Below are 13,699 nucleotides of genomic sequence, written 5' to 3' on the forward strand. Positions count from 1 at the left end.
CAATTTTCCCTACTGTTGACAATATACTTGAAGATTGCTTTTTTATCATCCCATAGATCCATCTTATCTTACAACGGTCCTACTTCTTCTTCCCTCCCTCCCTCTTTCCTTCCCTCGTTTCTTCTCTCCTATTCCCCTTCTTTCCCTCCCTCCTTCCCCTTCCCTCCTTCTCTCCTTCCTTCCTTCCTTCCCACCTTCCTTCCTTCCCTCCTTTCTTTTCTCCTTCTCTCCTTCCTTTCCCCCTTCCTTTCTTCCTTCCTTCCCCCCTTCCTTCTCTCCTACATTCCCTCCTTCCTTCCCTCCTTTCTTCTCTCCTTCCTTCCCTCCTTCCTTCCCTCCTTGCTTCCCTCCCTCCCTCCTTCCTACCCCCTTTCTTCTCTTTCTTTTCTCCTTCCTTCCTTCCTCCTCTCCTTTCCCTTCTCTCCTTCCCCTTCCTCCCCTTTACCCTTCCCCTCTTCTTCCCATTCCTCCCCTCTTTCCTACTCTTACATTCCCTCCCATTCTTCCTCTGCCTTTCCCTTTCTCCTATTCCTCTCCTTTCTCCGGATGATCTTGATTAACCAAATGTCTGCTGGTTAATCAATAGCATTAATAGCAATAGCACTTATATACGGCTCCATAATACTTTACAACACTCTCTGGGTGGTTACAACATCAGTGTATTGCCCCCAATAATCTGGGTCCTTATTTTACCAACCTCACAAGGATGGAAGAATGGAAAGCTGAGTCAATTATTAAACAGATGGGATTCATGGATTGGGCACCAATCACAGTAGAAACAAATGAGAGAATTGAATGGCTCCCTTGCCCTATTCTAAACTGTGTAAAGACTGCAAAAACAGAGGGATAGAATCAAGATCCCGTGAAGTGTTAATACCACTTTATAATGCCTTGGTAAGGCCACACTTGGAATACTGCATTCAGTTTTGGTCGCCATGATGTAAAAAAGATTTTGAGACTCTAGAAAGAGTGCAGAGAAGAGCAACAAAGATGATTAGGGGACTAGAGGCTAAAATACATGAAGAATGGTTGCTGGAACTGCGTATGTCTAGTCTGACGAAAAGAAGGACTAGGGGAGACATGATAGCAGTGTTCCAATATCTCAGGGGCTGCCACAAAGAAGAGGGAGTCAAGCTATTCTCCAAAGCACCTGAGTGCAGGACAAGAAGCAATGGATGGAAACTAATCAAGGAGAGAAGCAACCTAGAACTGAGGAGAAAATTCCTGACAGTTAGAACAATTGAAGTGGAACAACTTGCCTCCAGAAGTTGTGAATGCTCCAACACTGGAAGTTTTTAAGAAGATATTGGCTATCCATTTGTCTGAAGTGGTATAGGTTTTCCTGCCTAAGCAGAGGGTTGGACTAGAAGACCTCCAAGGTCCCTTCCCACTCTGTTATTCTATTCTAAACACTTACCCAATGACATAGGAAAGGACCACCAGCTGGATCAGTCGGAAGGTTACGCCCACCTTCTTGTTGTGCACCAAAACCATCCTTGGGGTGTCATATTCAAATAGAAATGAGGAGATTTTTTCTGTGAATTTATGGCCCATAAGGAATAATGATGTGGTTTCTTTTGATGGTTGCAGCAGGCCAGAGTCTTCTGCTGACCGATTCTCCCAAAGTTTGCCTTTCTCACTTCTGCTAATTTTCTTTGACTTCTCAGCAGGCTCTGTCTTCTCACCCTGTAAGCAGTAGCAAAAAGGTTCTCTCCCTCTTACTGGGTGTAGTAGTTTACTTTACATATCCTTAGATGGTCTGTGGGGTGGGACAGGGTGTGTTTACTGAGTGGAGGCAGTCGCAAACAACCACCCGAGTACAGCTGAACAGGAAAGATTCATTTTTGCATCCTGCTCTGGCCAATTATAGAATGGAGTGATGATTCCAAAGGTTAGAATGTGTTTTTTTTTAAAATAATTGACAACCTCAGTGTGTTTCACAAATTAAAATAGGAAAAGCTTCCGTTATCCCAAGTCTATTACACCAAACTTTAGTTTGCAGGATTAAAAGGTCAGAAGGAGTTTGGGTTTTGAGGTTAAAATGCAGTTCAAATCTCTAGGCTTGCCAGAAAAATCCAGATCCACAAAGCTTTAGATAATAATCTTCAGATGGCAAGCGAAGTCTACCTTCCAAGTGGCTGTGTTGATTAAATGCAAAAAGGTATCAGGAAGGTTACCTCAAGGTCTTTTCAGGAAAGGCCAAGTAAAAATGAAAAAAAAGTAAACATAAATATTATGAAATGTTTATTTTATTATGGGAAATCTACGTGGAACAAGATCTGGACTCTGTCTTCACAGGGCAAAATGTAGTTTAACAGTAAAATACTGTCTATGTGTTTTATATTTGTTTGCCATATATGATATGTAATACGCTAAACTGTCTATGTGGAATTTAATTCCATATAGAATTTAATTCTCTCCATCAGATTTAATTCCCAGCAAGTACAGATAGAATTTAATGACAATCAAGGCAGATAAAATGGACCAGAGGAAGTACATAACATTTCAAACTTTCAAACTTTAATGGAATTTGTATGCCGCCCACTCTCTAGGGACTCTGGGCAGCTCACAACAAGTAAAAGCATTTAAAACATTTAAAATTACAGAATTAAAATCAACACAACATCCATTTCATCAAATGGGGCTGGAATAATCAACAGCCCCAGGCCTGCTGGAACAGCCAGGTCTTGGTCGCTTTACGGAAGGCCGTCTCTTTTGGCGCTTCACCTCCCAGAGTTCCTCGGTGAACCAAGGAGCCCTCCTGGATCCACTGCTGCGGAGAGTAAAGGCGCAATCCAGTTTAGAGCCTCCGCCGCCATTATATTCCAAGCAGCGACCAAGGACTCCGCCGGACTGCGGGCCAGAGATTCAGGTATTTCCCCAAGTGCCGTCTGAAATCCCATAGGGTCCATCAGGCGCCTGGGACGGAACCACCTAATCGGTTCCACCTCCCTACAGTGGGGGATTGGTTTCCGGAAGTCGAGCCTCACCAGGAAGTGATCTGACCATGACTGGGGCAAGATCTTAATGCCCCTCAACCCAAGATCACATTTCCACTGCCCCGAAAGAAACATGAGGTTGAGCGTGTGACCCGCTGTATAAGTCGGATCCTGAATTACTTGGGTCAAGTCCATGGCTGTCATGGAAGCCATGAACTCCCATGCTCCATCAGAGCGTTCGCCGAGCGACGGCAGGTTGAAATTCCCCAGCACTATAAGCCTGGGGAACTCAACCGCCAGCTCGGCTACTGATGACAAGCACAGGTAGGGCTGTTGTAACGCAGTTGGGAGGTAAGTAAGTTAGTAACAACCCCACTTGACCCCCAAGGTCCAACTTCACCAGAAGGGACTCACACCCGACAATTTCCAGAGCGGGGATCCTACGAGGAACTAATGACTCTCGGATGATGACTGCCACTCCCCCACCCCTTCTCTGATGTTGCGACTGGTGGAGCACCCGAAAACCTTCTGGGCACATTTCAGTGAGGGGGACTCCTCCCTCATGGCCCAGCCAGGTTTTAGTAATACATGCCAGGTCTTCCCCCTTGTCTAATATTAGGTCCCGGATGAGGGGAGCTTTATGAATCACAGACCTGGCATTTAGCAACAGCAGCCTGAGACCAGGGCCCTGAGAACTCTCACCATCTGGTCCTGGAGAGGAGCTGGTAGGGCCGGAAGGGGGGATCGCTGTAACATAGCGAACCCTCCTTCCCCGGTAATGACTAGCCCTATAGCTCCTGTCGAACCTGCCTCTCCCAACAATGACCAGGATGCACCGGCCTAACCCCGCACCCGTCGGCCCACTCCCCCACCCCATAGCCTCCGTTCTCCCCGGCAGGCCATTTAAACCACACATTCTGGGACGAGAGGCAAGTCCAGGCCCCCATCCACTTCTGCTTCTGCACTCAGTGGAGCGGGCATCAGATCGCACTCTCAATCCCCTCATACACACCGGCCAACCATTCTCCACATATCCCACTGAAAGTAAAATGCTAAAATATACAATAAAAACAGATAAAAATTTAAAACTTACGTCTAAAACACGTGGGAACATTCTCTCAGCCATCCATACCAACATGCACTCCTACACTCAACAAACAAAGATGGGCGCCGTTCTTGAGCCAACAGGCAGTTGGCGCAGCTTGGAGATAAATAAGTCAGTAATAGGACAAGAGAGAAATAATAAGAAATAATTTCTTATTTAAAGCAACCACTTATTCAAAAACATAAGGACTAGAGACTTGCTTTCAAAATAAACTGAGCGCACATTTGTCTGTAAGTGTCTAGCTTTAGACCATGATGCTGCCAGATTAAAGAAGAAGAAGAATATTAGTTGACAGCAGTGGTGAAATTCATTTTTTTTTACTATGGGTTCTATGGGCGTGGCTTGGTGGACATGGTGTGACTTGGTGGGAGTGGCTTATTGGGCGTGGCAGGGGAAGGATACTGCAAAATCTCTATTCCCACCCCACTCTGGGGCTAGCCAGAGGTGGCATTTGCTGCTTCTCCAAACTACTCAAACTTTCTGCTACTGGTTCTCCGAACTACTCAAAATTTCCATTACCAGGTCTCCAGAACCTGTCAAAACCTGCTGGATTTCACCCCTTGTTGACAGGTGATTGGGCAGAGTCTCTATTGATACAGGGCAGGTCTTTTGAATTCTTTTGTTATCTTGCAGTGTATGTTTGTGGGAAAAGATTTAACTGAAAGACCACATTGTAGAATATTCTTCACACACACAAACACACACAAAGAGAGAGAGAGAGAGAGAGGGAGGGAGGGAGGGAGGGAGGGAGAGAGGGAAGATAAGTTTTACATTTTGGCAAATTTTAGACATATGTACTTCAACTCCCAGATTTCTCCAACCAGCATGGCTGACTGGACCATTTAGACATGGTCCACCTGTCTAAAGATTTCCAAGGTTGATAAACAGTGCACTAGAGCAGTGTTTTTCAACCACTGTGCCATGGCACACTAGTGTGCCGTGACATAGTGTAAGGTGTGCCGTGGGAAAAACACTTTATATATAGTCAATATAGGCACAGAGTTAAAAAAATTTAACATTTTCTAATGGTGGTGTGCCTCATGATTTTTTTCATTAAAAAAATGGGCCTTTGCACAAAAAAGGTTGAAAAACACTGCACTAGAGTAACAGCAAGTCTGGCATTGGTGGAGAATTGAATTTTCATTCATAGTAGTACCAAAAATCCACACAGACACACAAAACAGAAATAAATGGAAAAGAAAGGAATCTGTGTCACTGTTAACTGTGGGCAACAAAGGAACTGTTTTCATTTGTGTTACATACTGACAATCAGTATGGTAGTTTCCACCAAGGTCCTCTATTCCGGCGGGAACAATATTCAAATCTGATTGGTCGAATGGTTTGACAGCTCCCTATAAAGAGGCTGCTGCCAGATAGAGTCTTTGCTAGATTGTACACAGTTGTCACTTAATAAAGAGCTGTGATTGCTGAAGCCTGAGTCTGCCTCATCCGTTCACCCTATCTAACACTGGCGATGAGGGTGGGATTGGAAGGCAACTAGGCACCAAAAGAGCAAATAAAATCCAGCGAGTCAATCCAGCCCGGAGCGAAGCGCAGCATCGAGCAGCCATCTCAAAGTGGCAAATTCAAGTCCACTTGCCAAGACGACTACGCATGCCCCACCAGCTCCGTACCATCCAGCCACCGAGCACTGGGACTCATATATGATGAGGTTCGAATGCTTCCTCAAAGCCAATGACTTTTTAGGCCTGTCCGAAGGGCGGAAGAAAGCAATGTTCCTGAGGTACTGTGGACCAGGGCTGGGTTTCGACCGGTTCGCACCGGTCCCTGCGATCCGGTTGGTCGCCGAACCCAGAAGTAAGTAACTTCCGAGAACGGCGAAGCCCCCCCCGTGCCCGCGCGCGCCCGCACACCCGTGCCCGCTCCTTATCCAGTTTTTTCAAATTTCACGCTTTCCACGCATGCGCAGAACGCCTGCGCAATTTTCCAGGAGCAGCTGGAGCATCGCGCAGACGCTAGTACGCATGCGCGCGCCGTGTGCGTGCATGAGGACACCGTGTGCGTGCACGAGGACACCGCGTGCGTGCGTGAGGACGCCGCCGGCCTCGTTCCAACCGATCCGGTTGGAACGGGGCGAGAAACCCACCCCTGCTGTGGACCATACATGTTCAAAACTGCTAAAGACTTGTCTGAGCCAATGCTGATCCATTCAGTCACTTGGTCAGTCCTACAACAGACGCTGCGGACACACTACACTCCCAGACCATCTAAATACGTGCGGAGGCACAAATTCAACCTCCGCAAACAGAAGGAAGACGAAACGATCAACCAATACGTTGCCGCACTTTGAAAGGCTGCGGCCTATCGCGAGTTCAGGGACTTAGATGAACTCTTGCTGGACAGAATCATTTGTGGTGTTCAGGACATTAGTTTACAGAGGAGGTTGCTCACCAAGACAAACCTCACTCTACAAATTGCCCTGGACGAAGCTCAAGGTCAAAGGCCAGAGAGGACCTAAAACCAGGGACTTTCAGCATCTCAGCCATTTTTCTTCTTCACCCAACATCTGGAAGCATGTGATCACCTTCCCCCCCCAGGACCTCAAACCCTGTGGTCCTGTCCACCATTGAAACCATCTTTCCAAGCAGCCTCCATGTTTCCAGTGTCTTTCCCCCCACTTGGAACTGAGCCCAGAAGGACATTTCTTCCAACACAACTATGCTGTGGCCACAGGGTTCATCAGTGACGAGACTATGATGCGTTTCCCAATAAGAAGAAGCTGGATAAGGTCATGGATTGTGTTACATAAGAGCCTGCATTTTTACCATAAGCCTTGCAGTTAAATTTAGATGCCCTCTTTTCCTGATTGTCACCACTTTGGCATGGTGGTCTATTCAACCTTCCTTAGAAGGCTGCATTTGTACAATTCATGTTTTCACTTGGCTAGAGTTTTCTTTAGAAAGCCTGCCTCGATCCCTAGATTATAAATGATGGTTATCAGGTTCTGCAGAGTCTATATTTGGTAGGCGATCTGACGGTTATCAGACATTCTTTCAAGTTTAGGGGCCTGGCCAGGGTCTTGAGGAACTGATTGATCTCTTGATCTTTCCTTCTGCATCACTTTTCCTTCAGGCCCCAATCAATAAAATCCAATCATTTGGAAATGCATTTTCAATATCTATTCTTTCTCATACTATCCTGCATCTTCTGAATGTATTCCGTGGGGTAGGAGGCCCCGAGGGGGTGGGGAGCAGTGGTGGAATCTAAAGTCTAAATGGATTTGTTCAGCTCCTTTACGGATTTAGAAGGATATGCTTAAATGCAGAACCGTTGCTATGCAAAGAGCCAAATAAGTAACAAAGCTCTGGGGCCTCAATAGTCCCTTAATCAATGTGCTCTTCTTGGGTTTAAAGATATTAATAAAGACATTGTCTTTCTAATCCTATCTTTTGTTTACAGCTTTCCTAGGCAGATGCTTTCAATTAAGTAAGGGAATTTGAGGTAAAAGGATCCTTGGGGTTTCAATGCTGTTTTGTTCATCCTGCCTTCTCATTGTAGTATATTCTTTGACATATAGGGTTTATAAAGAAGACAAGGCAATTAGGAGTCTTATTGGTTATAATAGCAGTATCAGAAAGCTGTGTAATCAAATATTTGGGGTTTAAGATAATTTTTTTAACAAAGTCCTAACAAACGCAGAAAACAAACTCTCAGCCTCCTACTATACCTGAGCTACAGCTATTCGCAACTATTATAAAGTTCCATTTCAAAAGTAGTTTTATCTTGTTCAAAAATCAAACAGTTTCTTATCAGCGACATGAGTTGCAAATACGCAAACCAGTCCATATATACATCTGCATATCTTAAACATTGTTGTCCCCACTCATTTCCTTTCTATAATATGGTTGGTGGCAGAAGGCGTAAAGACGTTTTTGGGTATAACCTCATTTTATATTTGTTCCAAATTCTTAGAATAATAACATGACTAATAAAATGGTTTCTAAAGTCAATAGAATAGAATAGAATTCTTTATTGACCAAGTGTGACCAAGACACACAAGGAATTTGTCTTTGGTGCATCTGCTCTCAGCGTACAAAAAAGGACAAGATATATTCATCACGAATCATAAGGTACAACACTTCATGATAGTCATAGGTACAAATAAGCAACCAAATCATACTAGCAAACAATCAATATAAATTGTAAGGATACCAGCAACGAAGTTACAGTTATGCAGTCATAAGTGGGTGATAGGAATGATGAGAAGACTAATAGCAATAGTAATACAGACTTAGTAAATAGTTTGACAGTGTTGAGGGAATTATTTGTTTAGCAGAGTGATTCATTTTGAGGGTAGGAACTGAAACAATTGATGTCCAGGATGTGGGTGATAGGAATGACGAGAAGACTAATAGCAATAGTAATACAGACTTAGTAAATAGTTTGACAGTGTTGAGGGAATTATTTGTTTAGCAGAGTGATTCATTTTGAGGGTAGGAGTTAAAACAATTAATGTCCAGGATGTGAGGGGTCTGTAGATATTTTCACAGCCCTCTTTTTTGACTGGTGTCCTATACAGGTTGTGCGTTATACAGGTATATTTGGAGAACATACTCCCTCTTCTTTGTGGCAGCCCCTGAGATATTGGAAGACTGCAATCATATCACCTCTGGTCCTTTTTTTTATTTATTAAAATAGACATACCGAATTCCAGCAAATGTTCTTTATATGTTTTAGCCTCCAATCCCCTAATCATCTTTGTTGCTCTTCTCTAGTCTCAAAATCTTTTTTACATCGTGGCAACCAAAACTGGATGCGGTATTCCAAGTGTGGCTTTACCAAGGCAACCAAATCCACTGCTTATTTGTTCTCTCTGTCAGGGAATGCCTCCTTAGTTCTAGATTGCTTCTCTCCTTGATTAGTTTCCACCCATTGCTTCTTGTCCTGCCTTCTGGTTCTATTGGAAAATAGATTGAGGCAGCCTCTCAAATATTGGAACACTGCTGTCATGTCTCCAATGGTCCTTCTTGTCACTAGACTATACATACCCAATTCCTGCAACTGTTTTTCATGTATTTTAGCTTCCAGCCCCCTAATCATCTTGGTTGTTCTTCTCTGCATTCTTTCCAGAGTCTCAACATTTAAAAAAAAAAAATTGGCAATCAAAACTGAATGCACTATTCAACCAGTATTCCAAGTGTGGTTTTACCAAGGCATTATAAAGCAGTGCTAACACTTCATGTGATCTTGATTCTATCCATCTGTTAGTGCAGCCTAAGACCACATGGGCTAATCAGAAGTTGTGGGTGCTCCACCAGTGAAGGTTGTAAAGAAGGGATCGGACATCCATTTGCCCAGAATGGTTTAGAGAGTCCCTTGCTTGGGCAGGAGGTTGGACTAGAACCCCTCCAGGGTCCCTTCCAACTCTGTTATTCTGATTCCCAACCAATGAAGGAGCATATAATAAATTGGATGGTGAATAGATGTTTATCTACATTGCGTCACTGCTCATGATATGATGACATTACCAATGACAATAAATGCCGGTGAGAACATGATCAATATCTCTTCAGTAATTACGAGGCTGATGTTTTCCAAAACAAGGAAGCCACAGAGAGGTCTCTGGCATTACTAGAGAGCTATCTAGACACATGGAATTGATTGGAAGTGAGATCAAGTCAGAACGGTATGAACCAACAGGGCAATAGTTTCATAAATAATGCCAAAATATTGTCAAGAAAAGAGAGATTGTTCAATGCAGCCAAATTCAATTTTGGAAAAGGGAAATAAAAATACTTAAGAATGTGACTGTATCCTAATAAAAATAGCAGAACCATGCCGTCTACAGAACTGGGTTTTAAATGTTACCTATTCTGAAAGCAAATATGATATCTTTGAAATGAATGCACCAAACATGGACAATTTTGGTTTGCTTTGGGCAAAGAAATGTAGGTCTTTTTAGCCTCACATTCATCTTACATATCTTACATATATACATACATACATACATACATACATACATACATACATACATACATTACATATATGAACGTCTTTTCAGTCTCACATTTATCTTACATATCTTACATATATATTACATATATATACATCTTTTCAGCCTCATATTTATCTTACATATATTATAACCATAGTTTTTTGTTTCAAACTTATTATTTTTAGTATTTCAGAGAAAATAATCTGTAAGAATGGTGTAACAGAAAGCCTTGTTTGTCTTAGGTGGGAAGAAATATGTTTTCCCTACACCTGTCAAAGTCTGGATGTTAGTTATACATAATTTATATCATTGCAGTTAAGGCTTTTATTATTCTGATGATAAAATCCCACAAAGTTAGGTCAAATAAAGAAAAATATAATGAGATGCTGAAGAGTAGCTAACTTTCAAGAGCTGGTAATCAAAACGAACTTATGAAAAAATTAACTACCAACGAGAAAATGTTAGTATTTTTTAAATAGGTACTTTGTGAAATACTTGAATGATCAAGGCGATGATTTCTGCTTGTCTCATAGTGCCATCCTAGAGAACCTGAATATTTCATACTCTTCACCATAACTCTACATATTGTCACATTTTCCTCCATTCAAAGCATTACTTACAATCTAGAATAGCAGAGTTGGAAGGGTCCTTGTAGGTCATTTAGTCCAAACCCTTTTTTGACCAGGAGACCTATACCATTTCAGACAAATGTCCATTCTCTTTTTAAAAGCCTCTAGTGAGGGAGCACCCACCACTTCTGAAGGCAAGCTGTTTTACTGGTTAATTGTTCTTACTATTAGGATGTTTCTCCTTAATTCCACATTCCTTCTCTCCTTGATTAGTTTCCATCCATTGCTTCTTGTCTTGCTTTCTAGTACTTTGGAAAATAGTTTGCCTCCCTCATATTTGTGGCAGCCCCTCAAATAATGGAACATTGCTATCGTGTTACCCATTCTTTTCATTATACTAGACATACCCAATTCCTGCAACCCTTCTTCATATGTTTTAGCCTCCATACCCCTAATCATCTGAGTTGCTCTTCTCTGCACTTTTTCCGGAGTCTCAACATCTTTTTTACATCATGGTCACCAAAACTGGATGACGTATTCCAAGTGGCTGCACTAAGTCTTTGTAAAGCGATACTTCATGTGATCTTGATTCTATCCCTCTATTAATGCAGCCTAAGATTGCCATGGCTTTTTTTTTTGCAGTGGCTGCATCACTTTCCTTCAGAGTCATTGTAAGTCCTGTATCCTATATGTGGTCTTAGTTGAACTATATTCCTTTTATGCTAGGATTCAGCAAATTTCACCTTCTTTCTGACATTTATTGTTCTGAGTGAAGGATTCTTGATGCTCTCTGAGCTGTTTCATTATCCAAACTAGGTAACATCATCACTGCAAATATTCTCCTTTATTCAGAGGTGGGTTCCTGCCAGTTCTAACCTCTTCTATAGAAGAGGTTCCACAAATCTACAGTGCCGTTTAGAACCGGTTCCAGCTCCCTCCCGCTCGCCCGTCCATACATCATCAAGATGAAGAGCGAGAGGAGGAATTCTGGGAGTTGAAATCCACAAGTCTTAAAGTTGTAAAGTTCGAACACCCCTGGAGTTTTGGCTGCTAAGCAACATTTTGGTTGCTAAGCAAGAGTGTTGTTACAAGTTGCCCGTGCCCACCCAGTCACATGACTGCCAAGCCACTCCCACTCAGTCACATGACTGCCAAGCCACTCCCACTCAGCCACATGGCCGGCAAGCTACTTCCACAAAGCAGGCCACACCTATGGAAGAGGTTCTAAAAAATTTTGAAACCCACTACTGCCTTTATTGCTCTGAGTAGTTTTCATTCTAGCCTTTTCTGAACAAGAATAGAAACTGGGAGAGTTAATGAAATTAGCTCCAGAATGAGAGTATTCTTCCTTTATTGCAGTTTTTAGTTCATTTGCTTTTCCACACTTTCCATTTCCATTTGTAACCTATATATATATTTATGTTACTAAGGAACAACAGTGTAAATGCTACACCAAACCTCTGATCAAAATTTACAAAATTAAAATTTCCATCAGACTTTGTATGTCTGCCCAAGTAGACTGGTGAGTTCAGAAAAATGGATGAAAAAGGATATGCATCTCACTATATTTTCTCTATAATTAGGAATTTATACAATACAATTGTATAAATAAATGTATTGAAGAGAAGCATCTACGAGTAATTGTGAATGTTGGTTTTGTTTTTAATATGTTGTCTTTGTCTTGTTTCCCCCCTTTCCCTTGTCTTTTGTGAGCCGCCCGGAGTCCTCCGGGAGTGGGCGGCATACAAGACAAACAAACAAACAAACAAACAAATAAACAAATAAATAAATAAATAAATAAATAAATAAATACAATAGCAGAGTTGGAAGGGACCTTGGAGGTCTTCTAGTCCAACCCCCATTAAGAAGTATGTCTTTTGGGATGGGCAGGTGAAGACCTGGGGTTGGAAGATCATTTGGGAAAGTAGAACAACCATTTAGATGAGGGCTAATCATACTTAAAAGGGATGCGATGGCTCAGTGGCTAAGACACTGAGCCGGTCGATTAGAAAGGTCAGCAGTTTGGCTATTCGAATTCCTAGCGCCATGTAATGGAGTGAGCTCCTGTTACTTGTCCCAGCTTCTGCCAACCTAGCAGTTCAAAAGCACATAAAAATGCAAGTAGAAAAAATAGGAACCACCTTTGGTGGGAAGGTAACAGCGTTCCTTTGGGGTTTAGTCATGCCGGCCACATGACCACGGAGATGTCTTCGGACAGTGCTGGCTCTTTGGCTTTGAAACGGAGATGATCACCACTCCCTAGAATCAGGAACAACTAGCACACACGTGTGAGGGGGACCTTTACCTTTAATCATACCTTAAAAAGTATATGATCTGAAGATTTCAGTGGACGAAGATGAACATATGAAATGTATGCTTGCAATCTTGAGATAGGCAAGTTATGATTAATGGGAGTTCAAATAATGCGATATTTTATTTTGTGGACATTTTTAAATTAATATCCATTTCATGTGTCCCATAACTCAGTTAATGCGAGGCTAGCCCATGTGATGCGAAGGCTGGCACATACGCAGTTTTCATGTGTGCCAAAGGGAGAAAAGGAAGATTCCATCAGAGGGGGGAAAAGGTAAAGGAGTCCCTGTGGATTTTATTCTGCTAGTTGTTGAGGTAGTCCTTGACTTACAACATTTCATTTAGTGACCATTCAAAGTTTCAACAGCACTGAAAAATGTGACTTATGACCATTTTTCACAGTTACGCCCTTTGCAGCACATGATCATGTGATCAACATTCAGATGCTTGTCAACTGACTCATACTTACGACCATTGTTGTGTCCCAAGGTCACATGATCCCCTTTTGCAACCTTCTCACAAGCAAAGTCAATGGGGAAGCCAGATTAATTTAACAACTGGGTTACTAATATAGCACTATAGCAATAGCATTTACTTATATACTGCTTCACAGTGCTCTACAGCCCTCTCTAAGCAGTTTGCAGAGTCAGCCTCTTGCTCCCAACAATCTGGGTCCTCATTTTACCCACCTTGGAAGGATGGAAGACTGAGTCAACCTTGAGCCTGGTGAGATTTGACCTGCCAAACTGCTGGAAGCCGGTGACATAGTCTGCAGTACTGCACTCTAACAACTGTGCCACCGGGGCTCAGTGATGCT

The 13,699-nt window shown here is 42.6% G+C and overlaps 1 protein-coding gene across 1 annotated transcript in view; it reads right to left on the reverse strand.

Moving 5' to 3' along the window:
- P2RX1 (purinergic receptor P2X 1) overlaps positions 1-1,698 on the reverse strand; it is a 45,943-nt gene extending 44,245 nt beyond the window's left edge. The window contains exon 1 of the mRNA XM_087717258.1: positions 1,418-1,698. Within this exon, the coding sequence (XP_087573384.1) occupies positions 1,418-1,554 (137 nt within the window). The 5' untranslated portion in view covers positions 1,555-1,698. The remainder of the gene's footprint in view (positions 1-1,417) is intronic.
- Positions 1,699-13,699: the final 12,001 nt, after the last annotated feature.

The sequence above is a fragment of the Thamnophis sirtalis genome, unplaced genomic scaffold, assembly GCF_051295495.1.
Source record: "Thamnophis sirtalis isolate CommonGarterSnake01/CBP01778 unplaced genomic scaffold, rThaSir2_p1.2 scaffold_6, whole genome shotgun sequence".
Classification (NCBI taxonomy): domain Eukaryota; kingdom Metazoa; phylum Chordata; class Lepidosauria; order Squamata; family Natricidae; genus Thamnophis; species Thamnophis sirtalis.